We start from the raw sequence: 21,751 nt of genomic DNA on the forward strand, positions 1-21,751 counted from the left end.
CAAGTACCGTCTCCTGGTAACCGCCAAACCCAGACTCGTCCATCTGATTCCCAGACAGAGAAGCGTGATTGGTCACTCCAGAGAACACGTCTCCACTGCTCTAGAGTCCAGTGGCGGCGCTTTACTCCACTGCATTCCACTCTTTGCATTGCGCTTGGTGATGTAAGGCTTGGATGCAGCTGCTCGGCCATGGAAACCCATTCCATGAAGCTCTCTACGCTGTTCTTGAGCTGATCTGAAGGCCACATGATGTTTGGAGGTCTGTAGTGATTGACTCTGCAGAAAGTCGGTGACTTCTGCGCACTATGCCCCTCAGCATCCGCTGACCGCTCTGTCATTTTACGTGGCCGACCACTTCGTGGCTGAGTTGCTGTCGTTCCCAATCGCTTCCACTTTGTTATAATCCCACTGACAGTGGACTGTGGAATATTTAGTAGTGAGGAAATTTCACGACTGGACTTGCTGCACAGGTGGCGTCCGATCACGGCACCACGCTGGAATTCACTGAGCTCCTGAGAGCGACCCATTCTTTCACTAATGTCTGTAGAAGCAGTCTGCAGGCCGAGGGGCTCGGCTTTACACACCTGTGGCCATGGAAGTGACTGGAACACCTGAATTCAATGATTTAGACAGATGAGTGAAAACTTTTGGCTATATAGTGTATATACAAGGATTATGTTGTATCTGTTTAAACCCAAGGCTTTAATAAAGTTGGTAAAAATATATATATACAATCATCATTTATAGGGTACTTTGTATTGGAGGAGTCTGTCCTAAACCCTAAGCCCTAAATTTACATTTCTTACACTTCTCTCAATGTTATTTTTAAAGAATCGTTCTGATTTCTTTTAAAGTGATGAAAGATTTAGCTTTATTACAAGTTTAATTTTTAAATAGAAAGCTTTATATCTATGTAGTCTGTGGGCGGGGCCTTATTTTAGCCACGCCCCTGTATTTCAGAGCAGGTAGTGAGGCTGCATCCCTGTCCCTCATGGCCACATGGTGAGCAGTTAGATGTGTCCCAAAGTCTGAAAGTCAGTGAGGAACATTAAGAATCGCCGTATTTTCTGCAGTTCAGCTCTTTTTAGTGTTTTAGTGTAAAATATGATGATTTTCTGTGTGAACAGCTGCTCAAGGCTGTGTCTGATGGTCATGTTCTGAGTTTTTGAGCTCAAAATGAGCTGAAATTGTCACGACTGACACATTTGGTCCAGTTTGGTAGAGTTATAATTGTTTTGGTAGTGACAGAATGGAAGTACAATATTTAGTTTTGATAAAATTACATAATTAAGGTTTAGAGTTGCTCAGAGCAAAAGGGTTTTAGTCTAAAGTCCAAGATCAGCTAAAAGTCCCAAATGTGTTTCAGCTCTGACTCTGAACCAGTTCAGGAGAATCATCTGTAAACTGTGTGTGGATGTGATACCAGTACTTTGTTCAGACTCTCAGTAACATTAAAGATCAAGAATCACACTTCTCAAACCACAGTGAACAGCAGAACCTCTGATATTGTTTTTATTCTAGCATAATTTAGTGGTTCACATGTAAACCGAGCGGTTCGGATGTTCTAGATAAGCTGACCGAGTCCGAGCTGTTCACAGTGGTGGTGATGGGAACCAGACGTCCCCCCTCTAAAAGCTCCTCACAGAAAGTTCCTACATGGTAATGAATCCACTGCCTGATGTCTGAGACGCTGTTTTATGGAAGTGTTGAGAAGATTTTGGTCTGAAACATGTTTTTTAAATTCACTCATGGTGGAGGGATACATGCAGAGCGTTTTGAGGCTAAATAGTCCCCAAAGAAAACTTCTCAGGTTTACCAAATCTGAGTCTCTACCATGAAGCATTTCACACCAAACTGCTCCAAATGACTGTGTTTTGCATCTTAACCAATAAATTCTGCAGTAATTTGGAACAATGGGTGGAATTCCCCTTTAAATAATATAAATTACCAGAATTCCCAGAACTACCAGAGCTACCCAGAAATCTTTGTGATTTTGGTTTCTGATGGTTTGGTTTCGTGAGGTCACGATGTTTTTGCCAATACTGATAAATATCAATATTATCAGCCAACCAATATATCAGTCGGGATTAAATTAGTTCATTAACGACTTTCAGCAACTTCTGAACAGCTTCCCACAGTAATTCCCACAGCAGCACTGACTCCACACCACACCTCGCCACAGTGCTCGCGAAACTAGCCACAGAACCTCCTCTCGCCCTGAAGGAACGTGATACCAGCGCCGCTTTAGCCTCTCTGTCCACACTAACATCGCAGGTTCTAAATATTTGTTTTGGAGGGATTTGCAAGACTGGCAGAACATGTAGGAGGGCAACACGCATGATGAGCGCCTAAGCAGGCTGGAATGAAATGAGTTTCTCCTTGTCTGTGCCATGGAGACAGGAAGCTGCTGTGCAATGCCGAGGCGGCAGCCCACGTATCCGCGGAGGCAAGAGTTCCAGATAAAGAAATATCTCCTGCAAGAGGCTCCTTAGCTTGGAAGAGCTGTTTCTAGGGTAGTTATTCCCATAACGGCTGAGGTTTATTGAAGCGAAAGTTCATGCTTGGTGTCTGAAGTTTGCTCTTTTAGTTTTAGCTCTGCAACTAAAAGGCTCATATAGCTCACAAGTCCTGGAAGCTTATGTACAACAATTATCACTGTGCAAACTGCATGTCTATATAAGGGAAACGCGACTCGCTGCACAGCTCAGACGTAAACAAAGTCACCACTGTGAACAGTCATACTCTCTAGAACGGAACGTTTCACAGCAAACCGCTCAACCACTCTGTTCACATCTTCATCCTTTAATTAGGAAGAAATTTCGGAATTCCCCTTTAAAGTACATCCATTGCTGACACAAGCTTACTGGCCACTTTATTGGAAACACCCACCTTGTGCTTCCACTCACTGGCCACTTTATTGGAAACACTCACCTTGTGCTTCCACTCACTGGCCACTTTATTGGAAACACTCACCTTGTGCTTCCACTCACTGGCCACTTTATTGGAAACACCCCCCTTGTGCTTCCTCTCATTGGCCACTTTATTAGAAACACCCACCTTGTGCTTCCACTCACTGGCCACTTTATTGGAAACACTCACCTTGTGCTTCCACTCACTGGCCACTTTATTGGAAACACCCACCTTGTGCTTCCACTCACTGGCCACTTTATTGGAAACACCTACCTTGTGCTTCCACTCACTGGCCACTTTATTGGAAACACTCACCTTGTGCTTCCACTCACTGGCCACTTTATTGGAAACACCCACCTTGTGCTTCCACTCTCTGGCCACTTAATTGGAAACACCTCCTTTGTGCTTCCACTCACTGGCCACTTTATTGGAAACACCTCCTTTGTGCTTCCACTCTCTGGCCACTTTATTGGAAACACTCACCTTGTGCTTCCACTCTCTGGCCACTTTATTGGAAACACCTCCTTTGTGCTTCCACTTACTGGCCACTTTATTGGAAACACCTCCTTTGTGCTTCCACTCTCTGGCCACTTTATTGGAAACACCTACCTTGTGCTTCCACTCTCTGGCCACTTTATTGGCAACACTCACCTTGTGCTTCCACTCACTGGCCACTTTATTGGAAACACTCACCTTGTGCTTCCACTCACTGGCCACTTTATTGGAAACACCTCCTTTGTGCTTCCACTCACTGGCCACTTTATTGGAAACACCTACCTTGTGCTTCCACTCTCTGGCCACTTTATTGGAAACACCTCCTTTGTGCTTCCACTTACTGGCCACTTTATTGGAAACACCTACCTTGTGCTTCCAATCACTGGCCATTTTATTGGAAACACCTCCTTTGTGCTTCCACTTACTGGCCCCTTTATTGGAAACACGTCCTTTGTGCTTCCACCAACTGGCCACTTTATTGGAAACACGTCCTTTGTGCTTCCACTCACTGGCCACTTTATTGGAAACACCTACCTTGTGCTTCCAATCACTGGCCATTTTATTGGAAACACCTCCTTTGTGCTTCCACTTACTGGCCCCTTTATTGGAAACACGTCCTTTGTGCTTCCACCAACTGGCCACTTTATTGGAAACACGTCCTTTGTGCTTCCACTCACTGGCCACTTTATTGGAAACACCTACCTTGTGCTTCCACTCACTGGCCACTTTATTGGAAACACCCACCTTGTGCTTCCACTCACTGGCCACTTTATTGGAAACACCCACCTTGTGCTTCCACTCACTGGCCACTTTATTGGAAACACTCACCTTGTGCTTCCACTCACTGGCCACTTTATTGGAAACACCTACCTTGTGCTTCCACTCACTGGCCACTTTATTGGAAACACCTACCTTGTGCTTCCACTCACTGGCCACTTTATTGGAAACACCCCCCCCCCTTGAGCTTTCACTCTCTGGCCACTTTATTGGAAACACCTCCTTTGTGCTTCCACTCACTGGCCACTTTATTGGAAACACTCACCTTGTGCTTCCACTTACTGGCCACTTTATTGGAAACACCTCCTCTGTGCTTCCACTCACTGGCCACTTTATTGGAAACACCTACCTTGTGCTTCCACTCACTGGCCACTTTATTGGAAACACCCCCCCCCCTTGAGCTTTCACTCACTGGCCACTTTATTGGAAACACCTACCTTGTGCTTCCACTCACTGGCCACTTTATTGGAAACACCCCCCCCCCCTTGAGCTTTCACTCTCTGGCCACTTTATTGGAAACACCTCCTTTGTGCTTCCACTCACTGGCCACTTTATTGGAAACACTCACCTTGTGCTTCCACTCACTGGCCACTTTATTGGAAACACCTACCTTGTGCTTCCACTCACTGGCCACTTTATTGGAAACACCCCCCCCCCCCCCTTGAGCTTTCACTCTCTGGCCACTTTATTGGAAACACCTCCTTTGTGCTTCCACTCACTGGCCACTTTATTGGAAACACTCACCTTGTGCTTCCACTTACTGGCCACTTTATTGGAAACACCTCCTCTGTGCTTCCACTCACTGGCCACTTTATTGGAAACACCTATCTTGTGCTTCCACTCACTGGCCACTTTATTGGAAATGACTATCTTGTACTTTGAGGAGCGAGGGAGGGAGGGAGGGAGGGAGGGAGGGGAGAAAGGGACGAGCAGCAGCAGCATAAGAAGAAAAGCCAGAAGAGCTGGAAAGCTTAGTTTGGATAAAAGGACTGAAAAGTCTAGTCTGAAGCCACTGAAAAGTGGTCAGTGTAGGTTTTGCTTGTTTACTTTTGTTTTGGTTGTTTGGAATGAAACTAAAATGAATGGCTGCTCTCTGAGCACTGCCTCCAGCATCCTCCGTGAGCCCGGGTAGCACAAGTCGTTCCTCTGAAATAGACGAGCACGGTGCTTCGGATGTCATTGTTAAATTGACTCATTCGGGCCTAAAGCTCCATTTTTCATGTCATTTTTATTGCAGTTTTCTGTAGAGCACTGTTCCACCCCTCAGCCTCATCAGTTTAACAGAACCCCAGATTTTATATTGTTAGTATATCTTTCTTCATCGGTCTCCTCTCACTACACCAAGCCTGCCTTACGCAAATATACCACTGATAATCTCTGTGGTGGTACTGAGGTACTGAGCTATAGCCTAACACAGTGATCCCTAAACTACGGTTCGCGTAGCCCGGAAATGATTGACCTTCACTTAATCTTCATTTCATATTTATAACATACAGTACATGACGAATATGTGCTGTTCGTTTATTGTCACTTGTATAAAAGGCTGCACTGGAGAAAAAGGAGTTTCACAGCGGTCACACCTTCTGGAGAAACTGCCTTACAGACCAGCACAACACACACTAACACACCACCACCACCTCAGTGTTACTGCAGTGCTGAGAATGACCCACCACCCAAATAGTACCTGCTCTGTGAGGGTCCATGGGGGTCCTGACCACTGAAGAACAGGGTAACAGAGTATCAGAGAAACAGATGGACTACAGTCTGTAACTGATAAGATGGACAATGAGTGCAGAAACAAGGAGGTGGACTTAATTAAGTGGCCGGTCAGTGTTTTTTTTTATTATGGAATAAAATATTAATACAAAGCAGCAATTCTGGGTCCGATTACAGCAGCATGTGTTCTGTTATAGAGCACAGCTGTTTTTAACCCACAATGTTGTTAAACCACTTTAATAAAACAGCCTGTTTACTTTTAAGAGATAAAGAGAGTTTGGAAAACTGTCCCGTACAAACAAATTCCAATCAATTGCTAAATAAACACAGACGAAAGCCATAAAAGGATCTCAGGGGAATAAAAACCATGAGAACTGATGGATCTGGTCCTTTTAATCTTTCCAAAAAAGGGGCGAGAGGTGTGGGGCGAGTCGTGAAGCTGTTTCATTTCTTTAGTAAACTCAATGCTGCAGATTTACTTTGCTGAACTTTTATTCCTCCCACTCACTCCCAGTGGGTCTGGAGAACAGTCTCTTCAATTAGTCAAAGAATAAACACAACACAAAGCATGATTTGCATTGTTTTCCCTGCACAACAAAGACCACCATCATGCTGTCAGCAGCGTATTGAAAGATGATGGTGAGTCATCGAGGAGAAGGAAAAAAACGACAGAATCCAGATCAGTATAGAGACGTACGATATGGAGACCGTATTAGCATTACGACTATACTGTTACACACACCCATCAGAACGTCATGACCACCTCCTCGTTTCTACTCACTGTCCACTTTATCAGCTCCACTTACTGTATAGCTGCACTCTGTAGTTCTACAGTTACAGACTGTAGTCCATCTGTTTCTCTGATACTCTGTTACCCTGTTCTTCAGTGGTCAGGACCCCCATGGACCCTCACAGAGCAGGTACTATTTGGGTGGTGGGTCATTCTCAGCACTGCAGTGACGCTGACGTGGTGCTGGTGTGTTAGTGTGTGTTGCGCTGGTCTGAGTGGATCAGACACAGCAGTGCTGCTGGAGTTTTTAAACACCTCAATGTTGCTGCTGGACTGAGAACAGTCCACCAACCAGCCAGCAGCATCCTGTGGGCAGCGTCCTGTGACCCCTGATGAAGGACTAGAGGATGACCAACAAACTGTGCAGCAGCAGATGAGCTGTCGTCTCTGACTTTACATCTACAAGGTGGACCGACAAGGTAGGAGTGTCTAATAGAGTGGACAGTGAGTGGACACAGTGTTTAAACACTCCAGCAACACTGCTGTGTCTGATCCACTTGTACCAGCACAACACACACTAACACACCACCACCACGTCAGTGTCACTGCAGTGCTGAGAATGACCCACCACCCAAACACTACCTGCTCTGTGAGGGTCCATGGGGGTCCTGACCACTGAAGAACAGGGTAACAGAGTATAGGAGAAACAGATGGACTACAGTCTGTAACTGATAAGATGGACAATGAGTGTAGAAACAAGGAGATGGTCAGAATGTTGTGCCTGACCGGTGAGTAGACTCATTCAGCTCCGCTGTAGTGAGGAACAGTTCTAACAGACATGACGGGTGATTGTCTCTATCTAGCACATAAACATTCACAGGTCACCAAGTTCATATGCAATGCACCCAACATCAGGCCCGCATGGTACCATGAGGCGCAGTGGATTCATACGCTACACCATAGTTTCATTGTCTTAATAAACGATGCACTGTGCAGCCCTGTCCTCTGTCCTGACACCTCAACTGGAGGTAAATGGGAACGTGCAGAACAGCCTCTTTATTCCGTTCTGGTTATGGGTGAAATGGATGGCGCTGTAAAAACGGCCCATTAATATAAAATCAGCAGAGGCCTTTTTGGAACCCATCTCCACCAGTATAAAGGCAATGGGACTGAAAAGAAGGAGCGATTGGTGAGTTTTGGACCATTAGAACTTCACACAGATCATTTGCAGTCTCATGGTCCTCTTAACAAGCCAGACTGATGCCTGCCTTCAGCTAAAATCACTAAAGCGCTCCCTCATTACCAACCCGGCTTAAAATCGCTCTGACGGACGAAGCTGAAAGAGGGGCAAGTCTTTTGCAGTGGAATCTAAACACCAGCTCCTGCAGGTCAAGGTGACTCCAATACACTGTTAAAGGTTCTGTACAGGTACATTTCTTGTTAATGAAAGTACAAACAGTGTAAATGTTCCCTCAAAGCTCCAGCAGTGGTTCTAAAGTCTGATTGTGGAGCTTAAATCAGGTTCTCCAGGTGAAAAGTTGGTATTTGTTCCTTTTCATAACCGAATGTTTTAAAACAGAGCAGTAGAGTAAAAGCCTGGAGGCGAGGCGAGGCGGGGTGTGGAGTCAGTCCAGCTTAGAACAGATCATCTCAGTGGATTATGGTTCAGTTATGTTCCCTGACTAAAGGGACTGAGATGGAGCCCTGAGGGTCCCACCCTAGAGACAGGAGGGACAGTCTAGTACCTTTATTTCTGACAGTGTTTGTTTCTTTTTCATTAACGCTCTTTCCAAATTTGACGCCTGCAACATGTTCCAAAAAACTAGGAACAGCAGCATGTTTACCACTGTGTTAAACAAATTTCCTTTAACCACACTTAATAATCATTAATCAAGTTTATTATTTGCTTTTCTCTGTTAGTTTCTGTTAAACAAGTCTTCAGTTATGCAAACAGGTCTGTCATTTGCGGGCTGGTCAGTCTAGCACCTGCACTCTGATTAACCAGCCGTTGTTGATGTTGTAACACGGGCAGTAAGTTTCTTGGTGTTGTCATGTTAAAATAAACACAAACATCCCTGAAAAAGACAGCGTCTAGAAGGCAGCACAGAAGGGACCATATAATGGTGCTTGCACAGCTGTGCAGGTTACCCACTAATGCCGTCCACACACCACACTCTCAGAAAGCTGATAAACCAAATGTGAAAATAAGATTCCGGGTTTTCCAGAAAACATTCAAGCTCTCCAAGCACACAGTACAAACCATCCCCAGCCATTCAGTCCAGCAGTTAATCCAAGAACGCTTACTCAGGCTGGATGAACGTCTGCCTCGCCTCAGTCTGCGTGAGTGAAGCAAAGCCGGGCAGCGAGGAAGCGAAAGCGAGAAAAAACAAAAGGAAAAAAGGAAGAGGAAGATGCGCTGGTGAAAAAGCAGCGCTGCAGGCAAAGGGAAGCTTTTATGAGCAAGAAAAAGTTGGTCCAAATTAACCTCAGTCGATCACGTCCATGAGCAGAGCGCTCTGGGAGATTTCAGCTTTTAGTGAGGGTTCTGTTGACGTGGCTGAAAGAGCCTTACAGCCTTTGTGCTCTTCAATCTCTCTCTCTCTCTCTCTCTCTCCCTCTCTCTCTCCCTCTCTCTCTCTCTCTCTCTCTCCCTCTCTCTGTCTTTTTCTCTCTCAAAATGAAGACATAAGTTAACATGGGGGTTAACTGGCTTCCGCTGATATCTCAACCAAAGAGGGAGATGCTTCAGTTGTAGACCTCAGACAGACGTTCCTCATCATCACTTTTATATATATTGCACCTTTTCCATCCTCAAAGACGCTTAACAAACAAAACATAATCTACAGTACATACCACAGAATACACACACACATATTCTACGGTTCCCACAGCCAGTCAAGGGATTTCACCGGCCACAGTATAGAGTCACTTATCCAGCCTGGAAAGAGTCCTTAGTGATGGAGGAAAGTCTCACACTGTAACTACGGTACATCACACAGGAGGCCGGCCCAGGAAGCCTCAAAGCCACAAAGGGGTACCATTTTCCGGCAGCCTCATAGCTGCAATGCAGCGACACCCAGGCGGCCGGCCCGAGAGGCCTCGTAGCTGAGGCTTAGCGCTGCTCATGCAGCCGGGCACTACCGGTCCAGGCAGCCCCACAGCTGCAACAACCAAGCAGCCATCCCAGGCTGCGATGTCACGTCGATCAGGTCCCCAGTCCAGAGAGCCCCGTAGCCAAGATGCAGGGTCACTCTGCATGATAGCTGAGACGTAGTGTCGGCCAAACAGCCAGTCCAATAAGCCTCTGAGCCACAGAATAACCCTCTCGGCCGCCGTCTCAGGCATCAGGGCAAACTTCTCAGGGATACATCAAAACAGACACACAATACAAAACTAATGGAAAACCGATGTAAAGCAGCAGCGTACTTACAGCGGAACACACACACACACACACACACACACACACACACACACTTACACACTCAGTTACAATCAAGCTGAACCAACACACAGTCAGATCGTCACATTCCACCCGCAAATTGAAAAAAGGCACAAAATGAAATCAAAAGCTGGAACCACAGCATTAACAGGCCTTCGCTCCCGCTGATTAAAGCCCATCACAGTTTAACACACAACACAGCTGAACTTCAGCTGAACCCGGAGAAAAGCATCTTCTCTCTGACGTCTGACGCAGATCAAAAAGGTTCTGTCCGATGCCCCAATGTACGAGACTATTCAGATAACAGACAATACAGCTAACACACGCTCCTAAAAAGATGGTTCTTCAAGGGTTCTTTAGTCAAATGGCTCTATGTAGAACCATGAACAATTACAGAGCACTTTGCATAACTTGCATCGTGAAAGGGTTCTTCAGATTGATGGAGAATGTGCTGTAGATGGTTCTATACAGAACCTTTTTGAGATGGCTTCTATATAGCACCAGGAAGGGTTCTTCTACTGTTGCAAGCTTGACATTGAAACAATACAAGAACCCTTATAAGTGCTATATAGAACCATATCTACTACATTCTCCATGAATCCAAAGAACCATTTCACCATGCATTCTCAAAGAGGTTCTATATAGAACCATGACCACTTCAAGAACCCTTTGCATGATTAAAGGGTTCTTCAGATAGATGGAGAATGTGCTGTAAACAGTTCTATATAGATCCTTTTTTGAAAAGGGTTCTTGAAGTGAAAAACCCTTATTGGTGCTATATAGAACCCCTTTCAACTATTTTCTCCATGAATCCGAAGAACCATTTCACCAAGCATTTTCAAAAAGGTTCTACATAGAACCATGAACACTTCAAGAACCCTTTGCATGATTAAAGGGTTCTTTGTATCATTCTTCAGATTCATGGAGAACGTGCTGTAGATAGTTCTATACAGATACTTTTTGGAAAGGGGTCTATATAGCACCAAAAAAGGTTCTTCTATTGTTACAATCTTGACATTGTAACAACAGAAGAACCCTTTTAGGTGCTACATAGAACCATGTACAACACATTCTCCATCAATCCAAAGGACGCTTTCAGGATGCCAAGAGCCCTTTAATCCCGCGAAGGGTTCTTGAAGTGTTCATGGTTCTACAAAGAGCCATTTTCTTTACTAAAGAACCCTTGAGGAACTTTTTTAAGCGTGTGCAGCTGATATAATTAGAAATATCTTAGGGAAACGATCAGAATCAGCCAATTATTACTCCAACAATCTGTCAGATCAGTTGTCTGACTTGGTCTGATCTGTGTTGCATGTTTGAGGCGGGTAAGGCGAGGCAGGTGAGCGCACTCACACTGTGTCATAGCATAGCTCTCCATGACTCACGGGGCTCAACAGCCAATCGCCTCTTCATTTTAATGCAGCACTTTATCCGAGTGACGTTCTTTAAACAGGCAACTGATTTTTCACTTTCAGTGAACTTCAAACGCGAGTTTGTCCCGCCTCTTACAGAAAAGTCGCAGTTTCACAGGTGAAGTGTGAAAAAAACCATCACTCACTCAGAAACAGGTCTTTTATGATTCCTCACAATGCCGATACCGTATTATCCTCTCTGTTCGAGAGGGAATACAGCAGAATGAGCGCGCCTGCGACTGTAATCCATCTGTTTTTGTCCTCCTCTATCATTCCACAGAGAACAAGCCACTCCGAGTGATTCAGGTCCATCATCAACTTCTGCCAACAGTTATGCATTAAGCTAATGAAGCTTACTTTATACACAGACATAAACGTACAAAAAACGTGCCACGGATGCCAAGTAACTGGAAGAACACGTACAGTTCCCCTCCTACTGTGTGTAAATCTTCAGATTAGCATTCCTTAACTAGAGTCCAGACATCCCACAATGTAATATAAATACATCTGTTTTTATTTAATAAGATCCTGCATTCAGGTCCAGATTCTCCAACTACCCGCATCCCTAATGACGCATCCTTGGCAACCCACCCACATTAAGGCCCTCATATTTCTTAGCAGCAACGTGTACTACACCACATATGTGTGAGTACATGAGAAACAGTCCTGTTAAAAAAGAAGTTTCCCAGAGGCCGTGTTAAAGATTTTCTCCAATCAGATTGAATATATTCTGACTACAGATTCAGACTGAGGTGTTTATTCTCACTCTACTCATCAATCTGATGGAAAGTCTTCGTTGACATGCTCACTACATGTAATCAGATCCAAAATGACGCTGAGAACCATGCGTGGAGAACCGCTTAGAGTAGACGTTACCATGACAGCGAACATCATGTGAGTCCAGTCAGAGTGAGATGAGCAGCAGTGAGCAGTGATTGTGTTTTTAACTGCTTTAAAATGACGTCAGACTCAGGAAAACGTCCTTCACACGTCCTTATTAAAGAAGGCCGAGAGGAAGACGTCGTGCTCTGAGACGCATAAGCTGGACGTCCGTCCCGCCGCCGTCTTTTAAAGATCAGAGCATGAACTTCGTCTCCTCTGCAGACCAGTTTCTGCTCCGCCGTGTTGAACGGTATAAACTCTCACTGTGACGCGACGCACATGCAGAACGGACTGAAACTTTCCGATAGGGAATGTAATCGGATACCGGCGTTTACACGGATATTATTCCCTCTATTTAATGGATTATTTACAGGATTACCCACCTCGATCAGTCGGATACAAACTGTATTCCAAATGGCCTCAATCAGACTAGATTATTCCGATTGAGGTGTTTAAATGGACGTATCCTATTCCGATTGAGCCATTAGTCTAATCACTAATGGATTATTAGGCTGAATGTAAACATGGCTAGTGATTACCAAGTACTCGAGTACCCATGCACATCCCCACTACAGAACCGATTGTTAGTATTATCCCTGACAGCAAGACACCAGGAGGACAGATGAAGAGAAATCCACAAAAATGCTAACCTACCAAATACAGTCCTGGCAGGAACGGATTCTTTATTAATCCAGAAAGACACCTGAGCGAGGATGACGGTCATGATGCAGGGGATGTATGTTTGGATCAGGAAAAATCCCATTTTCCTCTGCAGGTGGAAGTGAACTGTCATGACTATGTATTCACCTGTAAGAAAAAAAGAAAAAAAAGACAGGACATTAGCAAAATCATACACGGCATTCCAACATGGAATTTGACTCGGGGTGCACAGACGTTTGCACACAACTGTATGTAGTGGACCTCTGAGGTAGGTCATGGTAGGTGGAAGCACAAGGTGGGTGTTTCTAATAAAGTGGCCAGTGAGTGGAAGCACAAGGTGGGTGTTTCTAATAAAGTGGCCAGTGAGTGGAAGCACAAGGTGGGTGTTTCTAATAAAGTGGCCAGTGAGTGGAAGCACAAGGTGGGTGTTTCTAATAAAGTGGCCAGTGAGTGGAAGCACAAGGTGGGTGTTTCTAATAAAGTGGCCAGTGAGTGGAAGCACAAGGTAGGTGTTTCTAATAAAGTGGCCAGTGAGTGGAAGCGCAAGGTGGGTGTTTCTAATAAAGTGGCCAGTGAGTGGAAGCACAAGGTGGGTGTTTCTAATAAAGTGGCCAGTTAGTGGAAGCACAAGGTGGGTGTTTCTAATAAAGTGGCCAGTGAGTGGAAGCACAAGGTGGGTGTTTCTAATAAAGTGGCCAGTGAGTGGAAGCGCAAGGTGGGTGTTTCTAATAAAGTGGCCAGTGAGTGGAAGCACAAGGTGGGTGTTTCTAATAAAGTGGCCAGTTAGTGGAAGCACAAGGTGGGTGTTTCTAATAAAGTGGCCAGTGAGTGGAAGCGCAAGGTGGGTGTTTCTAATAAAGTGGCCAGTGAGTGGAAGCACAAGGTGGGTGTTTCTAATAAAGTGGCCAGTGAGTGGAAGCGCAAGGTAGGTGTTTCTAATAAAGTGGCCAGTGAGTGGAAGCACAAGGTAGGTGTTTCTAATAAAGTGGCCAGTGAGTGGAAGCACAAGGTGGGTGATTAATTGATGACGTTCGTTTACAGAACAGATTATCTTACCTGTGTTGGACTTTAACCTTTCACTCGATACGGTCTGTCCTATGAGGTCGTACTGCAGCAGGTTGGACGACTCCTGAGGAACCTCCACTGAAAATAACGGCCCTTTCTTCCACGTGTACACGATTTCACTGATGGGGTAGGCGTCTACGGTGAAGAGGCAAAACAACAAGCTCCAGCTGTGTTCAGACCACCAGATGCATCTACATTTCACTGGACAAGCTTTTACAGTTGACTTACAGCTGCCGAATTTCAGGGGACAGGAGTGACCGTCCATTGGGAAGTTTATCAGCCTCATTGGACATTCTGCATTGATGGTTAGTCTGTATGTGGATAAAGACAGAAACAGCATAAAGCATTTTTATTTTAATTTTTAGATACTAAAAAAACATATGTAATCACTAAAATGGTAGCTTTACAGGAGAAAGAAAAACGTTCTTAAATTTCAATGAAAGTAAATGGAGAAATATTTTTCCCGAGTAATTATGGACCATTTCCGTTGGTCCGTTCATCATGAAATTGTGACATAACATAAAGGGTAACTGCCTTTTCCAAATTATGTCAAAAAAAAAAACAAAAAAACAACCATAAATACAGTAGAAAGTACAGCAGACAGATTTCCGCTGATTAGTGCATATTCATAAACTGCAAATCAAATTTTTGTGCCACTACAAATGAAGGGGAGAAACATATCACTGTTGTCAGAATAAAACCTTGTATCTCCAGTATGATGACTTTACAGGAGAAGGAAAAAATCTACTTTACTTTTAATGGCAGTCAATGGAACCAGACGTCCTTCCGAGTCATTTTGGGGCACCTTCTTTTAGTCCGTTCATCATGAAATTTACATATAATGTGAAGGGTAACAGGCAAAACCGAAAAATGAGATACAAGGTTTTCTTCCGACAACAGCAATACGACACTTATAAAAGCTTTAAATATACTAAACATGCTAAAATTACAAATGTATATAAAAACAATCATAAAAAATGAGGACAAATGTTTATATTGCTTAATATGTATGCCTTTCAGTGAAAACTGGTAGGTAATGAATAAGCACATGCTGCATTGAGAAATGCTGTACATTACAACTATGGCAACAGTATATTATTATTATTATTATTATTATTACTATTATCATTATTATTATTATATTAGCTATGGAGGCACTTGGCCCATTTCATCTTTTCCTGTTCATTTTTTTGCCGTTTTTACTGCTTCAGCTATAAAAAAAGTGTTATTTTTGATCATTGTTGGCCAAAAATTCTGGCGGACCCTTCATAGCGATGGTTTACTGAGCATTTGGTACATCTGTCAGCCCTGAGCTGAGCGTGACGATGAAAGGTTGAATGCCTTTGCTGCTGATCTGGGAAGTGCTGGGCTCTGGCAGTGAGTCTTACCGCATGGTGTAGAGGATAGTTCCGTTCTGCATGATGCGGAACAGCTTGTTGGGAGTGGTCATGTTGTGGGAAATGGAGCGTTTGCCATTGCGGAAGAACGTGTCCGGAGTCCAGATTTTGCTGACCATCAGGTTGTTCAGGCGCAGGATGTCGATGGGGCCCTCGAACCTGAGCCTCTCGTCTACCCACGTCTGCCGGAAGAACACGTCCATGGTGTATTCCTGAGTGACATGGAGACGTGCCGCTTTACACAGTGAAGCAAAGAAGCACTTTCCATAACAACAGCCTGGGAACGCCGAGCTTTCCAAACTGCTTTTAACACCAATGATCAGGTCAGAAAACAATCAATATAACAACGAATCTCTCCTAGTTGACTTTTGTCTTTGGACGGATCTTTGAATTAAAATCTCTAATTGTGACATATAGGATTTTACTACAAAAATTATTAAAAGCTTGTTGTTTAAATATTTAATAAAAAAAAAAAAACTTGTTATAAAACATCTTCAGCCTTTTAGTAGCACAAAACATAGAATTAACCCCTTAAAATTCCAGGCTTCCCTTACATACCATGACTTTCTATCTACAGGGCCTGCAGTGCGAACTACACTCTCAAGAATTATAGTTCTTCAGTAAAGAACAAGGTTCTACATAGAACCAAGAACATTCAACATATCGTATGATTTGACCAGAGGTGCCTCAATTCTGCACAAGACTCTACGCCAAGAAAAAGCAGTGACACTTTCTATGAATGTCACCTTTGTAAGCATCTATAAACACATTCATAACATGTTATAATGCATTCATAAGGCATCATAACCATGGCTATAAATATTTATAAATATGCATTATGAATTGTTAACATAGTGCATTATAAGTACTGTTCATAACCCATTATAAGAGCTCATAAGCTGTATTAGTCCGCTCTGAGTAAAGTGGAGTGTGCTGGACTAAAGCCTCCTCCAGGGTTCAGACTGAGGCTTCAAGTTGAAGAAATTACTGAAGGATTTACTGAAACACTAAAACACAATAAAGCTCATTACAGGCCTACAAGCCCTGAAGAGCCCTACCAGCAACAACTCCAAGCTGGGACTGACTTCTCTGGCACTGGCAGTATAACACGTTATAAACACTACTTATAATGCATTATATTCACAACTCAATGTACAGTAAACACGGCTATGAAGTGTAATGCAGGGCAATTCACTTTTATAAAGATGTGTAACCATGTTTACAATGCCTTATGTATGCATTCTAACATATTATGTGTTTATAGATGCTTAGGAACAGGACGTTCAATAGAAAGCGTTACCGGAAAACCTTCGCAGACGTTTCGGGAAAATCGCCAGAGTCGTTTGCAGGCGTCCCCAAACTTTTGACCACCACTCTCCAGCCCTAATGACCCGAGCGGTCTCGGAGCCACACAGACCACAGGGCTGCTTTCACTCAACACGACTGCTGTTGTGTTCCAGAGCGGCGCGTGGAGACTTATCATCCGGACCGCCTATCGGATTGTCGGGGCGTATCACATGGCAGCGTGGGGGATAGTATGGCACAGAGGGGAATAAAAGTCAGCTCAGCCGAGACCCTCACTGACAGGGATTGTCAACCAGATTAAAATCGCTAAGCTAAGCTGCTCTAATGACATCCTGCCCAAATGCCAGAATAATGAAGGCTGGAATGGACATGACTTGAGGCAGTGGACGTAAAAGAACTGGAAGCAATTACTGCAGACATCCTAGCCAGTGGTAAGACGATAAAACACGGGTATACGTGCTTATATACGGTATATACTGCTTAAAACCATTCATCTCAGCAGCAAACGCTGCTTCTGAACATCGGAATACATGTAAACAAACGCCGTTTCAGCTGGTTTTAAACAGTAGTTGATATCTTGTGAGCTGCACCCTTAAAAATGACCATTTTCCAAGGGTTCTTTAAAAAGGAAAAAGGGTTCTATATAGCACCAGCACAAAACAGTTCTTCTACTATAACAAGCTTGTCACTGAAACAGTCGAGGAACCCTTTTTGGTGCTACATAGAACCATCTAACACACATTCAATCACACACAGGGTTCTCTGAAAGTTCGTGGAGCTATATAACATCTTTTTTTACCAAAGAACCCTTGAAGAACCCTTGAAGAACCCTCATTTTTAAGCGTGTAGTTGTAAAAACACAGGTTTGGTTCCTGATTTCTCGCTGCACTCCAGCTGCCGCATGGATTCGTTCGATTCCATCACCTGATTTAACATTGATTAAGTTGAAGCATTGATTATTTATTGATTAACCAGGTATTGGATGATATCTACAAATAATGCTAGGCTTCCTTGAGGACAGTGGTTAAGCAAGAACACCGACAATATATAAAACTGTTATTTACTGTGTTGTGCTTATTGTGTTGTGTTTATACTAATATTAGTGCTTTTATGAGTAAATAAACACTTACTGACCAGATGAAATTAAAGTTGACCAGCTTTTTAATTCTACATTCTATAGCATCTATACTGAAACATATAACTTTGTAAGAGAAGTCAAAAAACGTCCTAATTTCCACTGTAAGTTAATGTTAATGTTGGGCCGTTTGTTCACTCACCATGAAACGTTTGACATAAAGTAAAGAACAACTGGCATTTTAAATATTGTAAAAATACACGCGCACACACACACACACACACACACACACACACACACACTCACACACCCACACACACACACACACACACACACACACACACACACTCACACACCCACACACACACACACACACATCTATGGGTGTATATAAAGGGTTTTCTTGCAAAATATGCATAATCAAAGTCATGATATACATTGGTAGGGGTGAGCTTTCCCCATCAACAAAGATCAGTATATCCTAACTATGACCTGTCCAAAGAAAAACAAGTGTCTCCAAAACAGTAACTTTCCAGGAGAGGACAACATCTCTCCTAACTTTTAATGAAAGTTAATGTAAAGAGATTTTATTCTAATTGATTTTGAGCCGTTTCTTTTGGGCCATTCATCATGAAATTTACACACAATGTAAAGGACAACTGTCGTGTTTAAATGACATAGAAAAATAAAAATCAACAAAAATGGAGACACGCCAGTAAGAATATATCTATATGTATGTTTATGTGTATGTATGTATATCACTGTTGTCGGAACAAAACCTTGTATCTTCAAAATGGCAAATTTACAGGAGAAGGAAAAACCCTACTCTACTTTTAATGGAAGTCAATGGAACCGGACGTCTTTCCAGGTCATTTTGAGCCGTTTCTTTTGGTCCACTCATCATGAAATTTACAGATCTATATAAAGGGCAATGGGTGCTTTTAAATTAGGTCAAAAACTGAAAAACGACAAAAACGGAGATGCAAGGTTTTGTTCTGACAACAGCGACATACTTTTTACAGTATAAGCATTTTAAAGCATGTCTGTTCCACTTACTGCGTCCAAACACTGAGCACCGCGCTTCGCTTTACTCACGTACCATTTCCACGTCCGACACGGGACCAAAGCTGGTGACGAAGATGTCCGTCTTGACCTCGGTGACAGGACCTACACGGAGAGAACACCGGGTTTTTACAGGAACCGTCCGCTTTTAAAAGGAATAAAGAAATAAACGCATCTACCAGTGATGACCTGATGAAAGAATAGACTGACAACCACCAACTGCTTTCACTGCTGAAAAGGAGAGTTTGTTCATTCACTCCTTCATTCACTCATTCGTTCACTCCTTCATTCACTCCTTCATTCACTCATTCGTTCACTCCTTCATTCACTCCTTCATTCATTCATTCATTTGTTCATTCATTCCTCCATTCATTCACTCATTCGTTCACTCATTCATTCACTCATTTGTTCATTCGTTCTTCATTCGTGCATTTATTCACTCATTCATTCACTCATTCATTAATTCACTCATTCATTCATTTACTCATCTGTTCATTGATTCATTCACTCATTGAGTCACTCATTTGTTCATTGATTCATTCACTCATTCGTTAATTCACCCATTCATTAATTCACTCATTCATTCACTTCACAAGACTGTCAGTGTGTGAAGAGAGTCGACTCACTGAGTCACTGCAAAATAACCTTTAACTGGATTCCATTCTGGACGCTGTGCCCACCGATCGATATTCTCTCAATATTGATCATATTGACAGCTTTAATCACGTAACCCACTAATGACACCAGCACTGGGCGGCAGGAGGAGAGCTGGACTAACAGCATGTCCATCCTCTATGACTCTCGCTGTCACAGTTCTGCATCACTAACCAGAACAGTGACTATACAGAACCGGTTCTAAATGGTTCTAAATAGAACCATTTCCTTTACTAACCCTTGAAGAACCATTCTAAAACCGGTTCTAGAACTGGTTCTAAATGGTTCTAAATAGAACCATTTCCTTTACTAACCCCTGAAGAACCATCTTTTTTCAGAGAACATGTGACATGCAGAGCTTATATCCATGCTAATGTCCACATAATAGCGTAAAGCAAAGCATTACTTGGAAACCGGAGCTCAGCAGAAGGATGTCGTCATCCTGAAAAACGGTGTGGTTCTTTGAGAGAACCCTTCTCAACCAAATCAGACAGTTTCGTCAGGGGTTGGGCCTATAATATCATTTCAAACTCAAACACGCCGGACGATGTGAAGCAAAACAGACCATAAAGAAGAATTTCAGCAGGTAAACAGAGTCAATCAGAGCGGTTTGGTGTGAAACGCTCCGTTCTAGATAAACGTACCGAGTCAGAGCTGTTCACAGTGGTGGTGATAGGAACCAGACGTCCCTCTAAAAGCTCCTACAGAAAGTTCCTACATGAACTGGTTCTGAATTCACTGCCTGATGACTGAGACGCTGTTTTATGAGAGTTTAGAGAACTTCAACTCCATTCATGGTGGAGGGAGACATGCAGGGCGCTGTGCGGCAAAATAGTCCCCAAAGAAAAATCATTATTCCAGATTTTCCACTGTTTTCCATCATCAACATCCCATATGAACTCAGAAGACTCGTGAAGGTTCTCTGGTGGTTCTGGATGGTAAATAAAGTGTCTATATCTGTGTTGTAGTCATGGCGACGCCTGGTTCCCATCACCACCACTGTAGACCAGTGTAGGGTCTATTAAGCTTTAATTAACAGTGGGTTCCTACTGTACCTGCGCTTCCCAGCTGTGAGACAGATCTGAGCTCATTAACTTCATTCTATCAAACAGAAACACCTGGTGTTGTGATGCAGCACCACATGTGGTGTGTCAGCGCTTCAGTGTGCAGGTTTCAAGGGACTTTGAGGACAAATGTCTGCGGTACCTCCGAATCCCGGCCGAAGTCTGTTGTCGTATCCGTCCAGCAACCTGTCCAGGATGCGCGTGATGTTATCCAAGTAGATGCTGCTCTCGGTCGGTGCGCTTGACCAGACCTGCCGCACACTGCAGAACAACGCACGCGCGCGCGCGTGGGGGGGGGGGGTCAACATTTTCATTTTTCCTTCATAAAAAGAAAAAAAAAGTTCTCCATCGCTTTTAAAACTCACTCCACGCACACACGGCCACGCGCACACGGCCAGCGCCGCGCAACAGCCCCGCACACCGCAAACACCGCCCGCACTCCACGCACACCAACACTGCGCGCGCTGACTGCGGCGAAACAGGCAAGCGCGAGCGCGAAAACACGGCAAAAAGTGCACTTTCTTACTTACCAGGAGAGGAAAACGCACGTGCACATCATCCAAGCCATGGCTCTCTCTCTCACTCTCACTCTCTCTCACTCTCTCTCACTCCCTGTCTCCGTCTCCGTCTCTGCGCGGGCTGTGGCACGAGGAAGGGTGGGTGGTGTGGTGGGGGTAGTTGGTGGAGGGGAGGGGGGGTTGTAAACTGCCCCCTTCAGACGCGTGTGCGCGCGCTTCTTCAGTGCAGGAGCTTTTTTTTTTTTTTTTTTTATTACGCGCACGCGCGCGCACCGGAGGAGGCATGATGGGAGATTGTGAACTGGGGCTTCTTTTATGTTGGTGCCAGTGCGCGCGCGCACAGATGGAAAGAAGATGAAGGCGAAGGCTGGCAAAGTGTGTCGTGTGTGTGTGTTGGAGGTTCTTTCTGCGGAAGTTTCGATAGACACCGGTAAACGGTTCCGCGCGGGGTCTAATGGTGTTCTAATGGTGTTCTGCGCTTTCCTGATGGGCTGGTGATGTCACAGCGCGGAGGTCTGACGGCTGAACACAGACTCGACCGCTGAGAGGGCCCAGCACTGACCCAGCACTGCTCAGAACCTGAACATCGA

At 44.1% G+C, this 21,751-nt stretch overlaps 1 protein-coding gene across 1 annotated transcript in view; it reads right to left on the minus strand.

Annotated features, from left to right (window-relative positions):
* The window catches only part of gabra6b (gamma-aminobutyric acid type A receptor subunit alpha6b), a 52,999-nt gene extending 31,637 nt beyond the window's left edge, over positions 1-21,362 (minus strand). The window contains exons 1-7 of the mRNA XM_037546141.1: positions 21,174-21,362; positions 20,786-20,904; positions 18,963-19,030; positions 15,475-15,695; positions 14,315-14,397; positions 14,078-14,221; positions 13,016-13,168 (exon numbers count right to left, since the gene is read on the minus strand). Coding sequence (XP_037402038.1) covers positions 13,016-13,168; positions 14,078-14,221; positions 14,315-14,397; positions 15,475-15,695; positions 18,963-19,030; positions 20,786-20,904; positions 21,174-21,211 — 826 coding nt within the window. The 5' untranslated portion in view covers positions 21,212-21,362. The remainder of the gene's footprint in view (positions 1-13,015; positions 13,169-14,077; positions 14,222-14,314; positions 14,398-15,474; positions 15,696-18,962; positions 19,031-20,785; positions 20,905-21,173) is intronic.
* Between the last annotated feature and the right edge of the window lie 389 nt (positions 21,363-21,751).

Source organism: Pygocentrus nattereri, chromosome 16, assembly GCF_015220715.1.
Source record: "Pygocentrus nattereri isolate fPygNat1 chromosome 16, fPygNat1.pri, whole genome shotgun sequence".
Classification (NCBI taxonomy): Eukaryota; Metazoa; Chordata; class Actinopteri; order Characiformes; family Serrasalmidae; genus Pygocentrus; species Pygocentrus nattereri.